General features: G+C 41.1%; 1 protein-coding gene across 1 annotated transcript in view; it reads left to right on the top strand.

The window, feature by feature from the left end:
* vstm2b (V-set and transmembrane domain containing 2B) overlaps window positions 1–17500 on the top strand; it is a gene marked incomplete at both ends in the record, with an annotated part of 31950 nt that overhangs the window by 2982 nt on the left and 11468 nt on the right. The window contains one exon of the mRNA XM_080729966.1: window positions 667–1132. Within this exon, the coding sequence (XP_080586092.1) occupies window positions 667–1132 (466 nt within the window). The remainder of the gene's footprint in view (window positions 1–666; window positions 1133–17500) is intronic.

Genomic DNA, 17500 nt, shown 5'->3' with positions numbered 1-17500 from the left:
AGAAAATGTATTGTAATTTTGCAGCATGAAAACCATTGAGGTGTGCTGAATAGGACATAATATGCAACCAACTGATGCAGATTGATAGCATCACTCCAGCTGATAGCCCTTGTGCAGTCTGCACTATTCAAATTGAATCCCATTGTCTTCATACTCAGGAGGATATGACCCTGTTAGACACCATAAATCCAGCTTAGCACCAATGTCTCATCCAGTGGACACAGTGGACAGCTGGGCATTTCCCTGACTGTCCTATTTTCTACAATCACATTTTCCACTTGGGCCCTGAGTGCCTTTGATTTGGCTGTTTTCAAACTTTGGCAGCATTGTGTTCAGTGTTTTGACAAGGTGCTTTACTGTTTTGGTGCAGTTTCTTGCCAAAAACTTAATTGAGACTTCTTTTGAGCCAAGCCAATGGGTCTGGTAAGCAGCCAGCATGAGGTCACAACTTGTTCATTTGTCTCCCTCTTATGCAATGAAAGAGAAAGCTACTGCCCCTGAGTAAGAACACCATGAAAGGAAGCGAGTGACTGGATGCTAAAAATGTATTGTTGTGTAAGCATTGCTTAATTATTTGCCCAGTCAATTATCTGTCTGTTTCTCTGCCACATTCCCTTTTCTCGCTCTATTTCTCTTTCCCCCACCCCCATCCACTCTATACTGCAGACTGTGCGTGTGCAGGGCAACGCCATCTCCCACCGCCTCAGCCTGTCCAAGGTGAAGCGGGAGGACGAAGGTTTGTACGAGTGTCGCGTGTCTGACCTGTGGGCCGACGAGACTCAGGAATTTAACGTGCAGGCCACGCTCCGCGTCACGGCTCGCGACGGCATGTTGGCAGAGGAGGCCGTGTCGCACATCCAGAACCGCTCGCCCCTGAGAAACAGCAACACGGCGGCGGGCAGCGGGGGCAGGGCGACGTCCGAGCCGGGCCAGGGGCAGTGGCAGGGCCAGGGGAATGTGGGGGCAGGAGACGGAGGTCAAGGAGGACATCAGGGGAAGCCCCGGGTACCTCAGCAAGCCGGGCCCGGGCTCGTCCCGTCCAGCAGCACATCGACCACTGCCTCAGTGGCCAAGTCCTCTGCCTCGCCACGGCCAGGAAACGCAGCCATCCTGCGGCAGCAGCACAGAGCTGGTGAGTGAGAGGAATATATGCATGTGCACTGAGGGTTGCAGAATGAGTGGAGAATTGGAGAAGAGCTACAGTGACCCCTGGTGGTGATGGAACAGAGGGGCCATACAAGCCACCATTGAGCACATTGTAACCATAGCGCATCACTGCCAGCCTCTCTCTCTGTCTCTCTGTCTCTGTCTCTGTCTCTGTCTCTGTCTCTGTCTCTGTCTCTGTCTCTGTCTCTCTCTCTCTTCTCTCTCTCTCTCTGTGTCTGTCCGAAGTGCAGTAATCCATCCCACATATACCGGTATAGCCTAATATGGAGTGTTAAAAAAAATCCATTCCATCCACCACACATATAATACAGCATTTAAGGCTCTCTCTCTCTCTCTCTCTCTCTCTCTCTCACACACACACACACACACACACACACACACACACAAACATGGGCACACACACACACACACACACACACACACACACACACACACACACACACACACACACACACACACACACACAGAGTTTAGTATGAGCTGTGAATTCCTGATTTGTCTTTTCAAAGAAAAGTCACATTCAAAATCAGGCATTTTACTTTTCTTGCGCAGTGAAGGATATATAGAGACAGTCTGTGCCTTCCTGGTATATGTCACTATATAGAATATGGTTTTAGATTTGATATGCACACATCTGCTGGTGCATTGCAACAGTGTGCCTTATGTCATTTTCGTACCGCAACAAAGTGTTACAGTAATACAAATAATTGTATTAGTTCACTTTAATCTGAAACATAATCTAGCATTGTTCCCCACCCACGCTATGGCATTCAATTTATGTGATTGTTATAGTTTGTTAGCATAGTCCATTATGCAAATATGGGAGGTAGGGGAGGATTTATGCCTCAATTTATTGGACATATTTGTCTGTGTCCATCTGTCCATCTGTGTAAGATGCTAGTGTGTTGTCAAGTGGCCACGCTTGACTTAATGTGCTTGTGTGTATTCCAGTGTGTATTCCAATGTGTATTCCAGTGTGTGTGTGTGTGTGTGTGTGTGTGTGTGTGTGTGTGTGTGTGTGTGTGTGTGTGTGTGTGTGTGTGTGTGCGTGTGTGCGTGCGTGCGTGTGTGCGTGCGTGTGTGCTTAAAACATTGACTCATTTGGTGTTTTTACGACGGTAGTGGAAAGTCGCTATCTAACAGATTACAATCTCCAAAAGGTGTTTAATTGGGTTGAAATGCGTGTGAGGGGCGTATCATATGATTCACATAATCTCCATACTCATCAAACCATCCAGTGGATGGGGCTATCATTGGCATGCTGGACAAGACACCTCCCATCAGGGAGTATAGTATTTCATCATGGGATGAAGGCGATCACTCAGAATGGCTTCGTATTGATTTGCAGTGACCCTTCCTTTTAAGGGGACAAGTGGACCCAAACCATGTCAGCAAAATGCCCTCCACAGCATAACGGAGGCAGTGGACCGTCTCCTCACTGTAGGGGCCTAGCTAGCATTCAGCCACTGTTCCCCGTTCTCTCTATGGAGACTAGGCTCACCTGACCATATTACACAATGATGTAGAACAGTTCTTTTTTTTTTTTTTGTACCATTGTGTGGTTGCAACAGTCAGTCAAACTAATGGATATAACAACCCCTCATACATAGTCACTTAGATCTTTTTCTTTCGCCTTCTTGATCCAAAATTGGGGTCAAGTGGGCCTGCTTAGCATTTGTATCCGTGCCAAGTGTTTGTTCAGTAACGGAGTCAGTCTCCCCGTCTCTCCAGTTCTTTATTTAGTGAACAGAAAATGCAGTTTCAGGGGTACAGGATAAACAAGTTTGTTTAAATTGTACATTGTTAGTGATGACACAAACAATCGAACAAGCAGAATTTGAACACGAAGCTCCAAAAATGTGTACTCTCTCCCGATTGGTTGAAATTGGCAACCCAACTGATCTTTTCTTTCCTTCTGTTTATTAAAGACCTGGAGAGGTGGGGAGAACACAATACCAATAATTACTATCAGAATATGGAACTTTAACATTTGAACAAAAAACATTCCTGCATGCATTTAACATAGGCCTACATGTTTATTGCAATTGTTAAATTGTGATATGAGCAAACATAAATATATCGAACATATCAGACAGTGTCAGACCAGAAGCAGGGATGAAAACGTATCCCCGCACCGGACATTAAAATGAACGACCAGATAAGAGGAGGGTAAAAGCATGGATGGGTGCCCCCACCTCACCCATCCCCCACACCAACCCCATCCCTGTGCGCACGCACGTGCGTGCACCCATATCCAGCTCCTCCATAGGTCTTCTCTCTGGCTGCCCTTTAGATCGATGGAGCACACTTGTGAATAATTAAATCTCATTGAATTCTAAAGCAGAGCCCCTTGCTGTGTCAGTGCTACTGCTGACACAGTGCCAGTGTGTGCATGCACTGCATGGCTTCATGGCCGTCACACAGCTCTACATCACTGTGTGTTTCCTGCTGTGGGATTGAACATACTGTCGGGCAGAAACCTCGTATCTCCAAGTTTCAAATTTTCTTTCGTGAAGGAAAGCCCTGCTTCATCATACAAGACAGTCGCACAAAACTAGTGAAAATAGCAGATCTACAAGCTTGTAGCTATTAACTATTTTAAATCACTTTTAAAATGATAAATACAAAAGGAATGGTTTTAGACTTCCACCCGACAACAACTGATTTGTCATTGATGTAAACGGACTGCATTTATACAGTATATCTGTCACATGATGTGACGTCACTTCTTTGAAGCGCATACCGCTGTCACACTATGGCCAACCATTTTGCTCAATGACAATTAGGGCAACTATTGATTATTTTCTTAGTTTTTTTTATCGCCCCATCTGAGCACCTGAGCGATTATTCTATTGATTTATTTTTTTGATTTATCGAATAATTGAGAAGAACTGTTTTAAAAATGTTATCAACAAATCTATTAACTTTAACTACTATTTTATACGGTGTCATGACAAAAATAGTGAAAATAGCAATACACACACACACACTTACGCGCGCGCGCGCGTGCACACGCACGCACGCACGCACGCACGCACGCACGCACACACACACACACACACACACGTTTTTATTTAAGGACAGGGATGAGCAACAAGGTATAAATGAACCAATTCAAAGCTATATACTATTTGACTGTATGCCAAGTCAGCTCCCCTTTCCCTCCACACCAAAATCTATTTGCTGAGAATAACTGGTCTACAACCTCTGAGGTTACAGATCTGCTATTTTTTTAAGAATGTCAACCCCACTATGAATAGTGAAAATAGACGATCTACAAGTGATGTGTTGTGAGCAGGCTGCACACCCTTATTGTTGATATCACTGCCTATTCATTTAGATCAGTGGTTCCCGCAGGAAACCACATACCGTAAATACTGTAAGTGCAACAGGAGAGAGACCGATGGTCTATGAACAGTTCTGAATTATTACTAGGCCTTAGACAAATGTTATATTTTATTAAATCTCCATATATGTGCACTTCAGTGTTATTTTGAAATCCATCTTCAACAGAATGCCACCACACAAAATGTGTATTCAGTATGGTGGAAATCATATGGCTGTAAAAATGGCCCGACATCTTAACTGCACTGGGGTGATAGCAGGCTCAGCTATTCAAAAGACCAACTCACAATAACTCAGTGTCATTTAGTGCAGTGGTTCTCAAAGTGGGGCCTGGGGACCCCCAGGGGTCCTTAAGTGGTTCTGGGGGTCAGCTAAATGATTGATAGTTAGGAAGTCAATTGACACGTACAGTTCTGTAACTCTGAGAGTGTGCAAATTGTAACCAAATGGGCCCATTTGAGGGGTTTGTGGCCAAAAGCATACCAAACTGGGGGTCCTTGAAATTAAAAGGTTGGAGAACTTAACCGCTGTCTTTTTTGAAGTATACTTGTAAGAAAGCAAGAAAGAAAGCAAGAAAGGAAGAAATGAAGAATGTCAAATGTAAATTCATGTTGAGAAACTCCCACAATCCCATTATAACAGGTGCTGGTTGAGCGAGTGTCCTTGCCAAAGTCACAGAAACCCAGACACAGACATGCAGGCATAACTCCTTATAAGTCATTCTTGATGGGGTACCCTGGTGGATCACAGCCTATAAGAGCACAAACCATATAAGGATCTAGTCCTTCCTGCAGCTGAAGATAAAATATCATGGTATTTTCTTTAACATTTTTCAAAGCTTCTACTATAAGATAAAATAAGGCACAGGTGACTAAAACCAGGAAAAGTCAACACTTATGCCATATCACAATATCATGACCAAATCATATCTAGTCTCGCTTTACGATAGCAATATATTGCCCAGTTCTGGTGTCATCCCATCTCTCGCCCACCTTCTCTCTCTGTTTACTGTATCCATCTGAAAGCCCCAAAGCATAAAATGCCTAAATCGTGACTGCTTTTTCTCATGCAGTATGATAGGGGGGGGGCTGTTTGAGGACAGTTGTCTTGTGCAGCTGATTTGGAGTACTATGACAAACGTTTGGGATGGGAAGAGAGAGATTTTCATACTGTCACTTTGTCACCCTGAGCCAGTGTGCTGTCACGCACATCTCACCAAAGTGTCCCACCGCAAATCCCATGGCCTGTCACAGTATGTGTCTATCAGCACAACCACAGCCCGGTACGCTCTTATGATCCACCCGCCGTCAGCCCCTACACGGCTGCTGCAATATGGCAAAAAAAAAACACATTCCAACAAAAAAACATTCCAGCCCACTACCAGTCAGCGGTTCCCAACTTTACTTTTGGCCCTTTCCCAGATGTCTGAATCCAAGTACCCCATTTACCTGACTACAACATTTTGCTTAGAAATCATAGCGTGCAGCATATCGTTGCTGTCGGGTAAAAACCTCTCATGTCCATATTTTAACACTGTGGGGGTGTGTGTGTGTGTGTGTGTGTGTGTGTGTGTGTGTGTGTGTGTGTGTGTGTGTGTGTGCGTGTGCGTGTGTGTGTGTGTGTGTGTGTGTTTTCCACCCTGTATATTTACACGCTATTTGATCATACTACGTCACACAAAAGTATCAAAATTAGCAGATCCGCAAGCTTGGAACGTGGCAAGAAGCGTCACGTTTCGAGCTTGTAGATCTGCTACTTTCGCTATTTTGAATTTGAATCCTGAAAAAGTAACAGCTTTGGACATAAGAGGTTTCCACCCGACAGAGACGATGATGATATGAATGAATGCTAACCACCTTCTGAAAAATATAAAATTACAAATAAGAAATGGAGTGAAAGAGTTGCAATTAGTGACTCCTCTTTAAAATGTTGTAACATTTCAGTAGCTATAAATCATGAACACAGCATCCAATTGTGGTAAGACTTTACACACACTCCCAGTAGGCCAGTGAAGAACCTCCACTCGTATTTCCTTTTTTTCCCCTTTTTTCTAAATGGCCTCCTTGTGGCGTTATAATAGCCAACTTCACGTTCTGGCCAATAACTCTTGAACTGTAGGTTGTACAATCTAAATCCTTTTTTCTCCTTGGATTCTTTGGATCATGATTGCAACTCTACAAGCCCCAGCCTATTTGCGTATCACGTACTGATACCAAAAAATACGACCACAGTGATAACAGTGCAAGTTCCATTGAAGAACAAACTGTCATATACACTGTAGGCATAAGAATGTGGTCTGGAAAACATGTCTCTCATGTGGTCAACAGTGGCAGATACAATAAATCATAAGCTTCTAGCCATCAACAACAATAAAATTCTAAAGGACAACCTGAAACATAAAATAGGGCTATTTCCCTATATACTGTATGTGTTGTCTTCCATAGGCTATTGGATAGCCTTCTTGCCAAGGGGAAATCTCGCTATTTCTACGTCCCATTATTTCGACTACGGGCGTCGGCAGGTTAGCTACTAACCAGTGTCAGGGTTACTGAGGTTAGGTTAGCGTTTGGGTTAGTTTTAGGCATAGAGGTTAACATTCACCAGCGTCGGCACGTTAGCATTTCACCAGGTGGTTACCATTCACCCGCGTCGAAATACTGGGACGTAGAACAAATGTTATGTCGAAATATCGACACGCTCCCTCTTGCCAAACATAATTTTAGAATCGATGAATGAGATCCCAACCGGTCTCCGTCGTACAGTCCCTAGTTGAAGCTGTGGATTACCACGGCTCCCTGGCTGCTTTGGAATATCCTATGGCACCCTGGGCCGCTAATGCAATGATATTATTGAAATATTTTGCAGAACCAGAACAGAATAATGTCTGACACTTTACCTGGCATTTTGTAGAGCAGACGCCTCAGAGTAAAGCTCTTGTTTAAATGGGAGACTGCTTCAACATCTAACTTAATATGATGATGATTATTTTTGACACCTCAATTTTGAATGCTTGTAATTGATGTCAACTGTAATTGCACTACATATTTCTGTTATACATATAGGGTTATGTTAGATATTATTTGGTACAGTAGGCACTAGGTTACATCATTTTAAAAGAATAGTGGCTGCTGCATTATACTATGTTTAGATGTCCCCCCCCCCCCCCCCCACTCTATTAACCACCTCAATATGTAAGTCATATAAACAGAGTGATGAACAAACAGCATGTGAGAGTATACTAAAATGAACGGGGGGTAAAAGAACATGAATGAATAATATCTGTATTAAAACCCAGAGGGACATCAGATATAGGGAAAGCTGATGCAACAGGCTGCCACATATTGAAGTCGGTGAGTCCCATGGCTGCATCATGAATAATGATATGACTCCGTGCTGAGATTCTTTTCAGTGGCTGGGAATCTACGCCACAGGAAGTTCTGTCACTGGGTTTTTCTAAATGTCACCTACTGACGAGATGAAGCTGCACCTGCTGGAGTGGTTCTTTCTGTCCCTGTGGGTGAACTACTGTACAGAGACACACAGCCTGGGTCTAATAGTCTTATCGTCAGGGGAGAGTAAAATATTCCGTGTTGATTTAAAGGAAGGGTAAATGATTTCGTTTGGTTAAAATAAGTTAAATAGCTCTTGATTTCCTTTGGTTAGAATAAGATAACTAGCTCTATATTCTGCATTTTCAGGCCAGGATACCAATTGTATCCAATCAGGATACAATTGCGATGACACAAAGAAATTAGCAATGACAGGAACTGGAACACTATCGAAAATTAAGCTGATAAATGGGCACTCTCTCCTTATAAAATACTACTCTACGGGACTGGTTGTCCAGGATTAGGACCCGCCGCAGTGGTGTCCGGTGAGAACTTAACCGAGATGTCAACCCTCATGCTTATGAGATATCTGGGTTGTAAGGCCAGATATCCCGATTCGTACGGAAGGCTATGTATGGGCTCTCTCCATGAGAGCTGTAGGAGTCTGTCGGCTGGTGCAACAATTATTATCAGAATAATAGCTTTAACCTTTTAACACACTTTTTGTTTTAACCAAAAAATATCACTTACCCTACCTTTCAATCAGAAGACTGTACAGAAGAGTGTAGAAATGGAACCAATTATATCTGTACAGTTCCATTTGTTTCCGTTTCAATCATTATGGGGGGATTTCTTTTCTTTTCTTTTTGCAGGTCCACTAAGTAATTGTTTTCTTTCTTCTGTAAGCTGACAGCCACCATTATCCATGTCATTTTCGCTTTAATTGGGGAAAGTAATTATATTTTTTCCCCATAAAGAGACACATGGAGGAAGGTTTAATACTACAATAACAGGGAATGGGCAACTACCCCACAATACCATGTGACGGACTGATTGTCAGCCGTCATTGGGAGTTTACAGCAGTGGTTCCCAAACTTTTTAGGCCGTGACCCAAAAGAGAAATTAGACGTTTGCCCGTGACCCAAAATAGCAGTAGTTTTGGTCACAGTTGTGAGCTTGTAGTTCTTCTATTTTCACAACTTCTTTAACTTAAAATGTATGGAATTTCTTTGATTTCTCTTTGATTTCTTCATGAAATTAGAACAAACATTGAATTTGTTTTTTTAATTCATGGAAAAACTGCTTTTTTGGGAATGTTTATTGAAAATGTTTTGAAATAATAATAATAAAAAACAAATTGAAGGAAACCAAAAATTAAGGGATCCATAAAAATGTGTCCGCCACCCACAAATGGGTCCTGACCCAGTGTTTGGGAACCAGTGGTTTACAGCGTCAAATTGTTGTGTAGCACATTTTTGCAGTTCTCCTCGTTGAACGTTAATTACAAACAACTACCGGTACGCTAAAAGAAGGCTCAAAAGAGGGAAATTGTTGTGGCGAGCCAGGGAACACTATATAAAAAAAGTCTCATTAATGGTGTGTGGAGGAGTGGAGCTGCGAACGCAATCTTCTGCCTCATCTAACGATCGAAACTCATTTCACGTATCTAGTACATGCAGTCTTTATCATGCTGATGAATTTAAAGAATAAAGATTATACAGTAAGTCACTACGACTGGAGGCTCACACACAGTTTGCAAATGGACAGGTGGAATGATTTGGAAATCTACAATGTGAAATTGCAGGTGTATTTATTTAATGTTTCTCTGCATTTACCATGTTACATGGCTACTCCTATTAGAATGTTGTGTTGCCATGTCCTTTACAGTGACTTGTTTAGGCTAATAGGTAGAAGGTAGAACACAGTCAGGGGAAAAGAAGAACTTTCTGAATGTTTTATTATCTGAAACCACATAATAATACTAGTAATAATAACAATCATAATAATACATTTTATTTGTATCACACTTTGTTACATTACATAACATTTTTCAAATGCTACAGTGTTTAAAAGCAGTGGCATAACGAAAAGAAAGGGCAGAAAAAACAGAGACATCATCATAAGAACCTACTTGGCTGATACTGTCTTTCTTAAATGCAAATCGATCGATTGATTAATTTCCAACAGTGAATTTGGGTGCATTTGTTATTTGGTATAAGTCACTTGTATTGTTATCGTACTGCTTTATTTTGGGTTGATTGATATTGCAATAATTATGTTTTGGAAATGTGAATGAATTCATCATTCCTTAATCCATTGTGTGCGCATTTCTGGAAAAATATGCATAGTGGTTCTGAACGTATGTGTGCATGCGTGTGTGTGCGTGCATAGCATATGCATTCATGCTTGGGTTGTGTGTGTGTGTGTGTGTGTGTGTGTGTGTGTGTGTGTGTGTGTGTGTGTGTGTGTGTGTGTGTGTGTGTGTGTGTGTGTGTGTGTGTGTGTGTGTGGAGACTGCATATCATTCACGCCACCTTGCGTGTCCTCAGCGAAGCGAGGCATTCGTAAGGAATTTGACTTGGCAGGGAAAAACCAAACAATGCAAATGCAGCAGCGCAGCAGGGCTTGAGCTTAAAGAGGCTTCTCCGCTTCAACAGCACAGTGGAGACAGACAGGGATGTCATGTGCCACAGGTCAGGTGATGGCATTAATCCAGAATGTCACAATTAGGTCTGTGCCGTTGTGTCATGCGAAATGTGCGGCTGAGCTGCCAAAATAGACCTCGAAGCTAGAGATTAGAATATTTCAGCGTTTATCCACTGCAACTCTGCAATGTGTGTTTGAAGTCTTTGTGGAAGCCCGATCTGACGGCAAGCCTAGTACTGAAAAAGAGTCCAATGTAGTTTAATTCATCTGCGATAGTGTCATTAATCTTTAAGCTAACCTTTATCTGAATAGAAATTTAGCTTACCCTAACCATTACCCAAATACTTTACCTTAAAATAACTTACCCTCACCTTATGCCAAATGACATAACACTACCCTTCATGCAAAAAAGACGAGTAACAAAATGTTATGAATGAATTAATGTTATAATGGGAAATTTTCCATCATTTAATAAATCAGCAAACCTTTTTTGTAGCAAACACTAGTGATATCACCTTCTATTATGATAACTGATAATATGTTGGGTTTTTGTGTGACACTTTTTCATTGGGTCCTTGGGCGGTTGACCTGATCATCACATTGTCTTTCCTCTCTCTGTCATTTATCTCATATTTCCTCTAACTAGAGATACAGGCCCACAATTTTGCATCTACAGATTTACAGATCGCTGCTCCAGTGATGAATTTACAATGGGTTTATATAGGAAGGGGAGCTCCAGTATATAAAAAAGGAAAATATATTATGAATAACGTACAGGCATGAATATTTAGCAAAATGTTAGATTATTCATCATGTAGGTCTATTGAAGGTAGCCTATAACATGGCCATGCCCCTGGAGATATTGTCCCTTAGGGCGTCTTACTGGTAATAAGGAGATATTGTGATGTCACGTGCCATGTCTCTGGTGATATTGTGATGTTATGTGAAGCATGCCCATAATTTATTTTGTTAAAAGTTAAATTACTCATCACATAAGTCTATTGAAGGTAGGAAAGATAGCCTATAACGTGGCCATGCCTCTGGAGAATATTGTAGGCGAAAACCCAGTTGTTTTTGAGTGTTCCTGCACTTGTCATCCTGGCACATGAATTGGGGGACCCCTCTTGAATTATAGTAGTAAGATTCACTTCTTTGATAGACTACATCCATTCATAGGCAATAGATGTAAATTCATATGCATTTACATTTATTGTCTTGATGTCTTCTTATTCATGTATTTATTTGATCTTATTCTTATGCACTCTTACTGTACCTCCACGTTTCTGCTATGGCACCAGGTAAATACTGAACCTAACATCTGTCTAAACAACATGCCATCTGAATAACTTTCATAACCATTTCCTTACAATGATAATTTCTATAGCAGTCTCTGACTGTCTGCATAAACAATGCTGTTGCTACTTCATGCAACATTCAAGTTGATCAGTCTTATGTTTGTTCAGCTTTGCCTGTCATCCTTTGACACTTCTGATACTGACAGAAATCTCATTTTATCAACCTGCACCTTTGAAGCTGTATGAAGAGTTAAAACAACATCTTTCTCCTGAAATCAATCATCAAATGATTCCGACGTTCTATTTGATTCGTTTGCCTCAGGGTTTCCTTCCACTTCATCAATCTCATCTTTCCACAGCTCTGCATGTGGTCCTTTGTCCTCCTGTCCTTAAGCCTCCAAGAAGGTCAAAGTTAACTTTAAAGACCCCTTCCCCCCCTTTTTTAGCTTATGGATTAAAATCCTGTTAGATGCCTCACTCTACCTCGAAATACATTCATGTAGAATCAGTTTCTCAGTCTTGGTCAGCCAGTTTGAGGCAGACATGGTGTGTTTGGTGTTTATGTTTGGAGGTTCTCAGCAGATCCTCATTGGATAATAACCACATTCTGGAAGATCAAACATTATGCATAATTCAATTACAATGATGTAAAACTTGATAGACATGGTATATTATTCTTATTATCATCAACCAACCAATAAGATTGTGTGATTTGACCAACATGTTTTATAAATCATAGAAGACATGCTATGGCTATGCGCCCCAAACCCCCCATTTGTTTGTTAGTTGTTTATATGCAATGCATGTTTGTTAGTTATTGAAGATTTCTCCTTGGAGACTAGTGTGGTTGCTATAGGCAACACTCTATTGTTCTCTCCTAGTAACCCCATTGACTTGAACGGGAAAATGCAAAAACGGCAACCACACTCGCAATTTCCCAGAATTGCACCTTTCTAGTCTAAAGTATGCACAGTAAATTCCTGAGTGTTTGTAACAAGCTGGCCGATGGTTCCAGGCTCCCAAGAAGTAGACAGCTCCACATGTACATTTTCTGGTATTTTATTTACCTTGCAAGGATTTGACAGGTAAATAATACTGGCCAAAAACAACGTTCTACAAATAGGAAACAGAAATTAACACCTGAAACTAAAAACAACTTATCAGGAACTGGTTCTCTGCCTTGCATAAAGGCCCTGGCTTGCATCCCCCCTGATGTTGTCTCTTCTCAGTCTCAAACCATACTGAACTCTCCTCACCTGAAGCATGGCTGCATTTTAAACAGGTGGGCCAAACCATACCAGCAATAAGTAATTTACTCCTCAACTCAACTATGGCCAAGGCCCATGAGTTATCTTGCTTAATTACTCTTAAAGGAGTAGTTCACACCCAAAATGACTTTTTTTCTATTGATTAGTCCAATGAGTTCAATAATATTTTTAGTTTTTCGTCGCATTCCTAAGACAAAAATGTGATAACAATAAATGTACCCCCATTCGTCCCGGATCCGGAATCAATGGGGGTAAATTTACTCAAATAATGTTTTTGTCTTAGGAATGTGACAAAAACCAAAAAATATTATTGAACTCTACTCTCCATGGCATGAGTAATCAATAGAAAAAAAGTCATTTTGGGGGTGAACTACTCCTTTAATCATAAGATTTTTCCAAAATTAATTAGGTTCTATGTTCCCCACAGGTTAATAATATGCATTCACCAGCATTAGTTTTACTGAGGTTAGGTTTAGGGTTAAGGTGGTAATTGGGGAACATAGAACCTGGGGAACATATAACAAACATATAACAACATAAATAAACATTTAAAACACTTTTCAGTCCTTGTGTTGATGTACATTGTAGAAAAACATGTAACACAACACTACTAAACAACTTCCCAGCTGGCTGGTTGGTGATTTCTATTGGAAGCAGCTGTGTAGTGTGTGTGCACATGCAAGTTCTTCAGTATTGTCTATAGGGCACAGGCTGCCTTGTGACTTAACTCAGTACAAAATGGATCGTAAAATTGGAACGCTCTTGGAGTTACAAAATGGAAACATGAACACTGAGGTTATTATTGTATGGTGAACATGACGGTATGTGTTTAAATTATGAACCATAAGACCACTTATCATACAGACAGAACAAGGAGAGCAAATTCTAATTAACTAGTCGAAAGTAAAATGGTGATCTGTAATTTTATCTGTGACATTTTTAGGTCAACATATAATGTAAACTGATGAAGGTAATTTGAGTGGATGCTTATTTTTAACTAATTTCAAATTAAGATGTTCCACCATGGTCCTGTAATCCAAACAATCATCTGTCAACGCACCAAAGCCTCCCAACAATAAATGCAGCTTATGATGCACACAGGACAGGGGCCAGTGATTTATTGCCAATTCAAAAGTCTATATCACACAGATGAGATTTAAAAGAACAAGTAAGTAGCAATGAGAACAAAATTGTTCTGGTCAGAAGCATATCTTAAGTTTCCTTAGTGCAAGGCAGCTTGATGTACAAACACTCCCTGGACATGACTTAATGCAGTATGTCGCAGAGACTAACCCAAACCAACCCTTGAGTCCCATGCAATCAGTGAGTCATTGGGTACCATTTGACTCAGCCAGGGATTGACCTCCCGATCACGGGGCGGACACTCTAACCCAAGACTGAGTTGAGAACACTTGGAAATACTGTAATTCTTGGAGATAAGTATTTTTGTCAAATGTTTTCTCTTGCTACAGCCTCTGTCCAACTGTCTGTCTGTCCTTTCACAGTTTCACTTCGTTTTATAAAGTATGTGTCAGCACCTGTCAGCTGATGCATGCATTTATCCCGCTTGTGCTGTACACTCTTTAATAGTTTAGTACGCTACTGTGGCACTGTGGTTATTTAAATTAATTATGATTTAAGATGGACTTCTAGGACAGGTTGAACCTATGTGTAATTCAATCAGTTACTGTGATGTAGAATATGGTAGAATTGAATAATTAAAGATCAGCGTTCCACTGTTCTTTGCTCATGTTGCGTAACAAATCTGTAACAATCTGTATCTGTCAACCACTTGAACCCTCACATCCCTATTCTGGGTATGTCCTAATAGGCGAACATTCTAGAAAAACGTCATGTCAGCTCAGAACACGTTGCAAAGTTTATTTTCAGTGGATACATTTTGTCTACAGGGGGAAAAAGAAGGGGACCAAATATAGAGCCCTGAGGGACTCAACAATGTATAAATAGTGTTTACATAATTCCAGTAGTGTAAGTGGAATACCTTGTCTGTGACTAAACTATATAATAATATAATAATATAATAATAATATATATATATATATATATATATATATATATATTAGGGCATTCACCAAATATTCGAATATTCGAATATCAAAGTCACTATTCGACGTTGTTCACCGAAGTCGAATATTCGCTTCTTTTTTTTCCCTGAGTTGTCAATGCCCCTGTCAATGCCCCTGGTGGATGAATTTGTTAATGCTCTATACCAGGGCTTCTCAAACGTTTTTAGGCCGTGACCCCCAAAATAAACATATTTGAACTGGGGACCCCCACCCTGACAAGCACTTGGAATTGTAGGTATTACATTTAATACTCGGTTCCACAGATAAATATTGTGAAAATAGCAGATCTACATGCTCACAACGCCTTGCAACGGGAGGCGTTGTGAGCATGTAGATCGGCTATTTTCACAATGTTCGCCTCTTGCTTACTTAACAGTTCTGCTGCCGTTGACGATCCTCACCGGCATTTAAAGGGTTAAAATCATGGTGCCGTTGACGGTGAGCACCGTCAATCTTACTGTATTTACAGTAAAAATATTATTACTTACAGTACGTCGCTCCGTTCCCGCCCGCATCGGTAATGTCCGCGATTTGTTTACAACGCACGTTGGGCGTGCACGCGAAGTGAAGCTCCTCCATAGTAAATCCATTGAGAGGCCCATAAAAATGTTTACAGCACAAACAAAGCTCGGCTGGCGGCCGCCATGACACACTGTCACATGACACATGTCATGTGACTAGATGACGTAATCGTTGATGTCATTCACCATTCTATCGGTGCAAAGACAACCCCATCCAGCCCTTCACGATAATAGCGTCTGCTAATGGAGGGAGCGGCGCGGCAGCAAAGAAAATGTAACTCTTCATATTAAGTGGCAGCATTAGTGTTAATATTTGACAGTTTGGACAGTCCTGTAGAATATTCGATATGTATGTATGTATGTATGTATATATATATATATAAACAGTATGTATAGTGGCCGCACACTCATAGCTCCGATGTAATAATTTATGAGGACATTAAAGTAAAACCAACGTTTCAGCAGCTAAGCCGCCTTCACCAGGGTGTGTCTAAACTATGACATCTGGACGTCTAGATCCAAAGCCAAGAGAAATAACTGTAAAAATGTGGCTGGCATCAGCGTTTCCTCTGATGCCAGATTTGACACCCTCCGGTAAAATCCTTGGCTCCGATTCCCCATCGAAACAACAGGAAAGATTTGCAACAAACAGCGACAGCGAATAATTGGATATTAAGTGTCATGCAGCCAGCCCTGGGTCAAACCACAAACTACCACTGCTTAATACTGTGGGGATCCATGACTCTGCTTTCCATATCCCCTCCTCTCATTTGTTTTTATTGCTGATGGGGATACGTTTAAATACACACATTTCCATTTGGGTGATTGTAGACCACTGTTTCCCAAACACTGGGTCGGGACCCATGTCTGTCGCAGACAGATTCTTATGGGTCCTTTTGTTTTTTGTTTCCTACATTTAGTTTTTGAATTATTAATGTTCCAAAAGATTTTCATGAATTAAAAACATAATTCAAAGATTTTTCTCTATAATTTCATGAAGACATCAATGAAAAATCTAAGAAATTCCATGAATTTGAAAACAAATGTTTTCGCAAAGCGAGACGTTGTGAGCTTGTAGATCTGCTGTTTTCACTATAGTTTGTGGTCCCGAGCACTAGTTTGGGTCATGTTGGGTCAAGTTTGGGAACCACTGTTGTAGACTGTCTGATATGTCTGATATTTATGTCAATTTAAGAATGCATGTTTACCACATTACGCTTGACATCCCTTTTGTGGGCACAACTGTCAACAATTGTAAAAATAATAGTAATAATTATTTAAGAAAATACATTTTACAGAGTATCCACAACTTTCCAAAGTCCCATCGTGCATTGCGCAGAAGGTGCAGGCAGCTTCCGGCGCCGCAGCCGAGTGTGATCTACAAGCTCACAGCGGCTGCAACTGCGCCGTGACGTGAGCTTGTATGTCTGCTGTTAACCAGAAGTGTCCCGCAAATAATGCTACAGTAAATTCTGGCGGAAACAGGTTGTTATTTTTGATTTACAAGCTCACGACACAACGCATCAGGAAGCATTGTGAGCTTGTCGATTTTTTTATTTCCTGTATGACAATGACATACCGTAGGGCTTAAAAGCTTTCAGTGGTTAATAAAGTTTCCCCCGTTATTTTTACATATCGAACGCTGCAGCCAAGCAATGTACCTGTCCTTTTAGCGAAGACGGCCATTCAAATTGTCAATTAGACATGCAGGCACCCTTGCCTCTGTGTCATCATGTGTCAGACGTTGTAAAGTGGCTCCGTGACTGACACCTCCATATTGAAACGGGAACTAAAAGGAATCTGTCTCTGGGTGATGTTCTTCTTTCAGCGTAATTCCTCAGC

Source organism: Nannobrachium achirus (genome assembly GCF_963921795.1).
Source record: "Nannobrachium achirus genome assembly, chromosome: 7".
NCBI classification, from domain to species: domain Eukaryota; kingdom Metazoa; phylum Chordata; class Actinopteri; order Myctophiformes; family Myctophidae; genus Nannobrachium; species Nannobrachium achirus.
The sequence above is the reverse complement of the archived record's forward strand: the minus strand, read 5'-3'. Positions and strand labels throughout refer to the sequence as shown.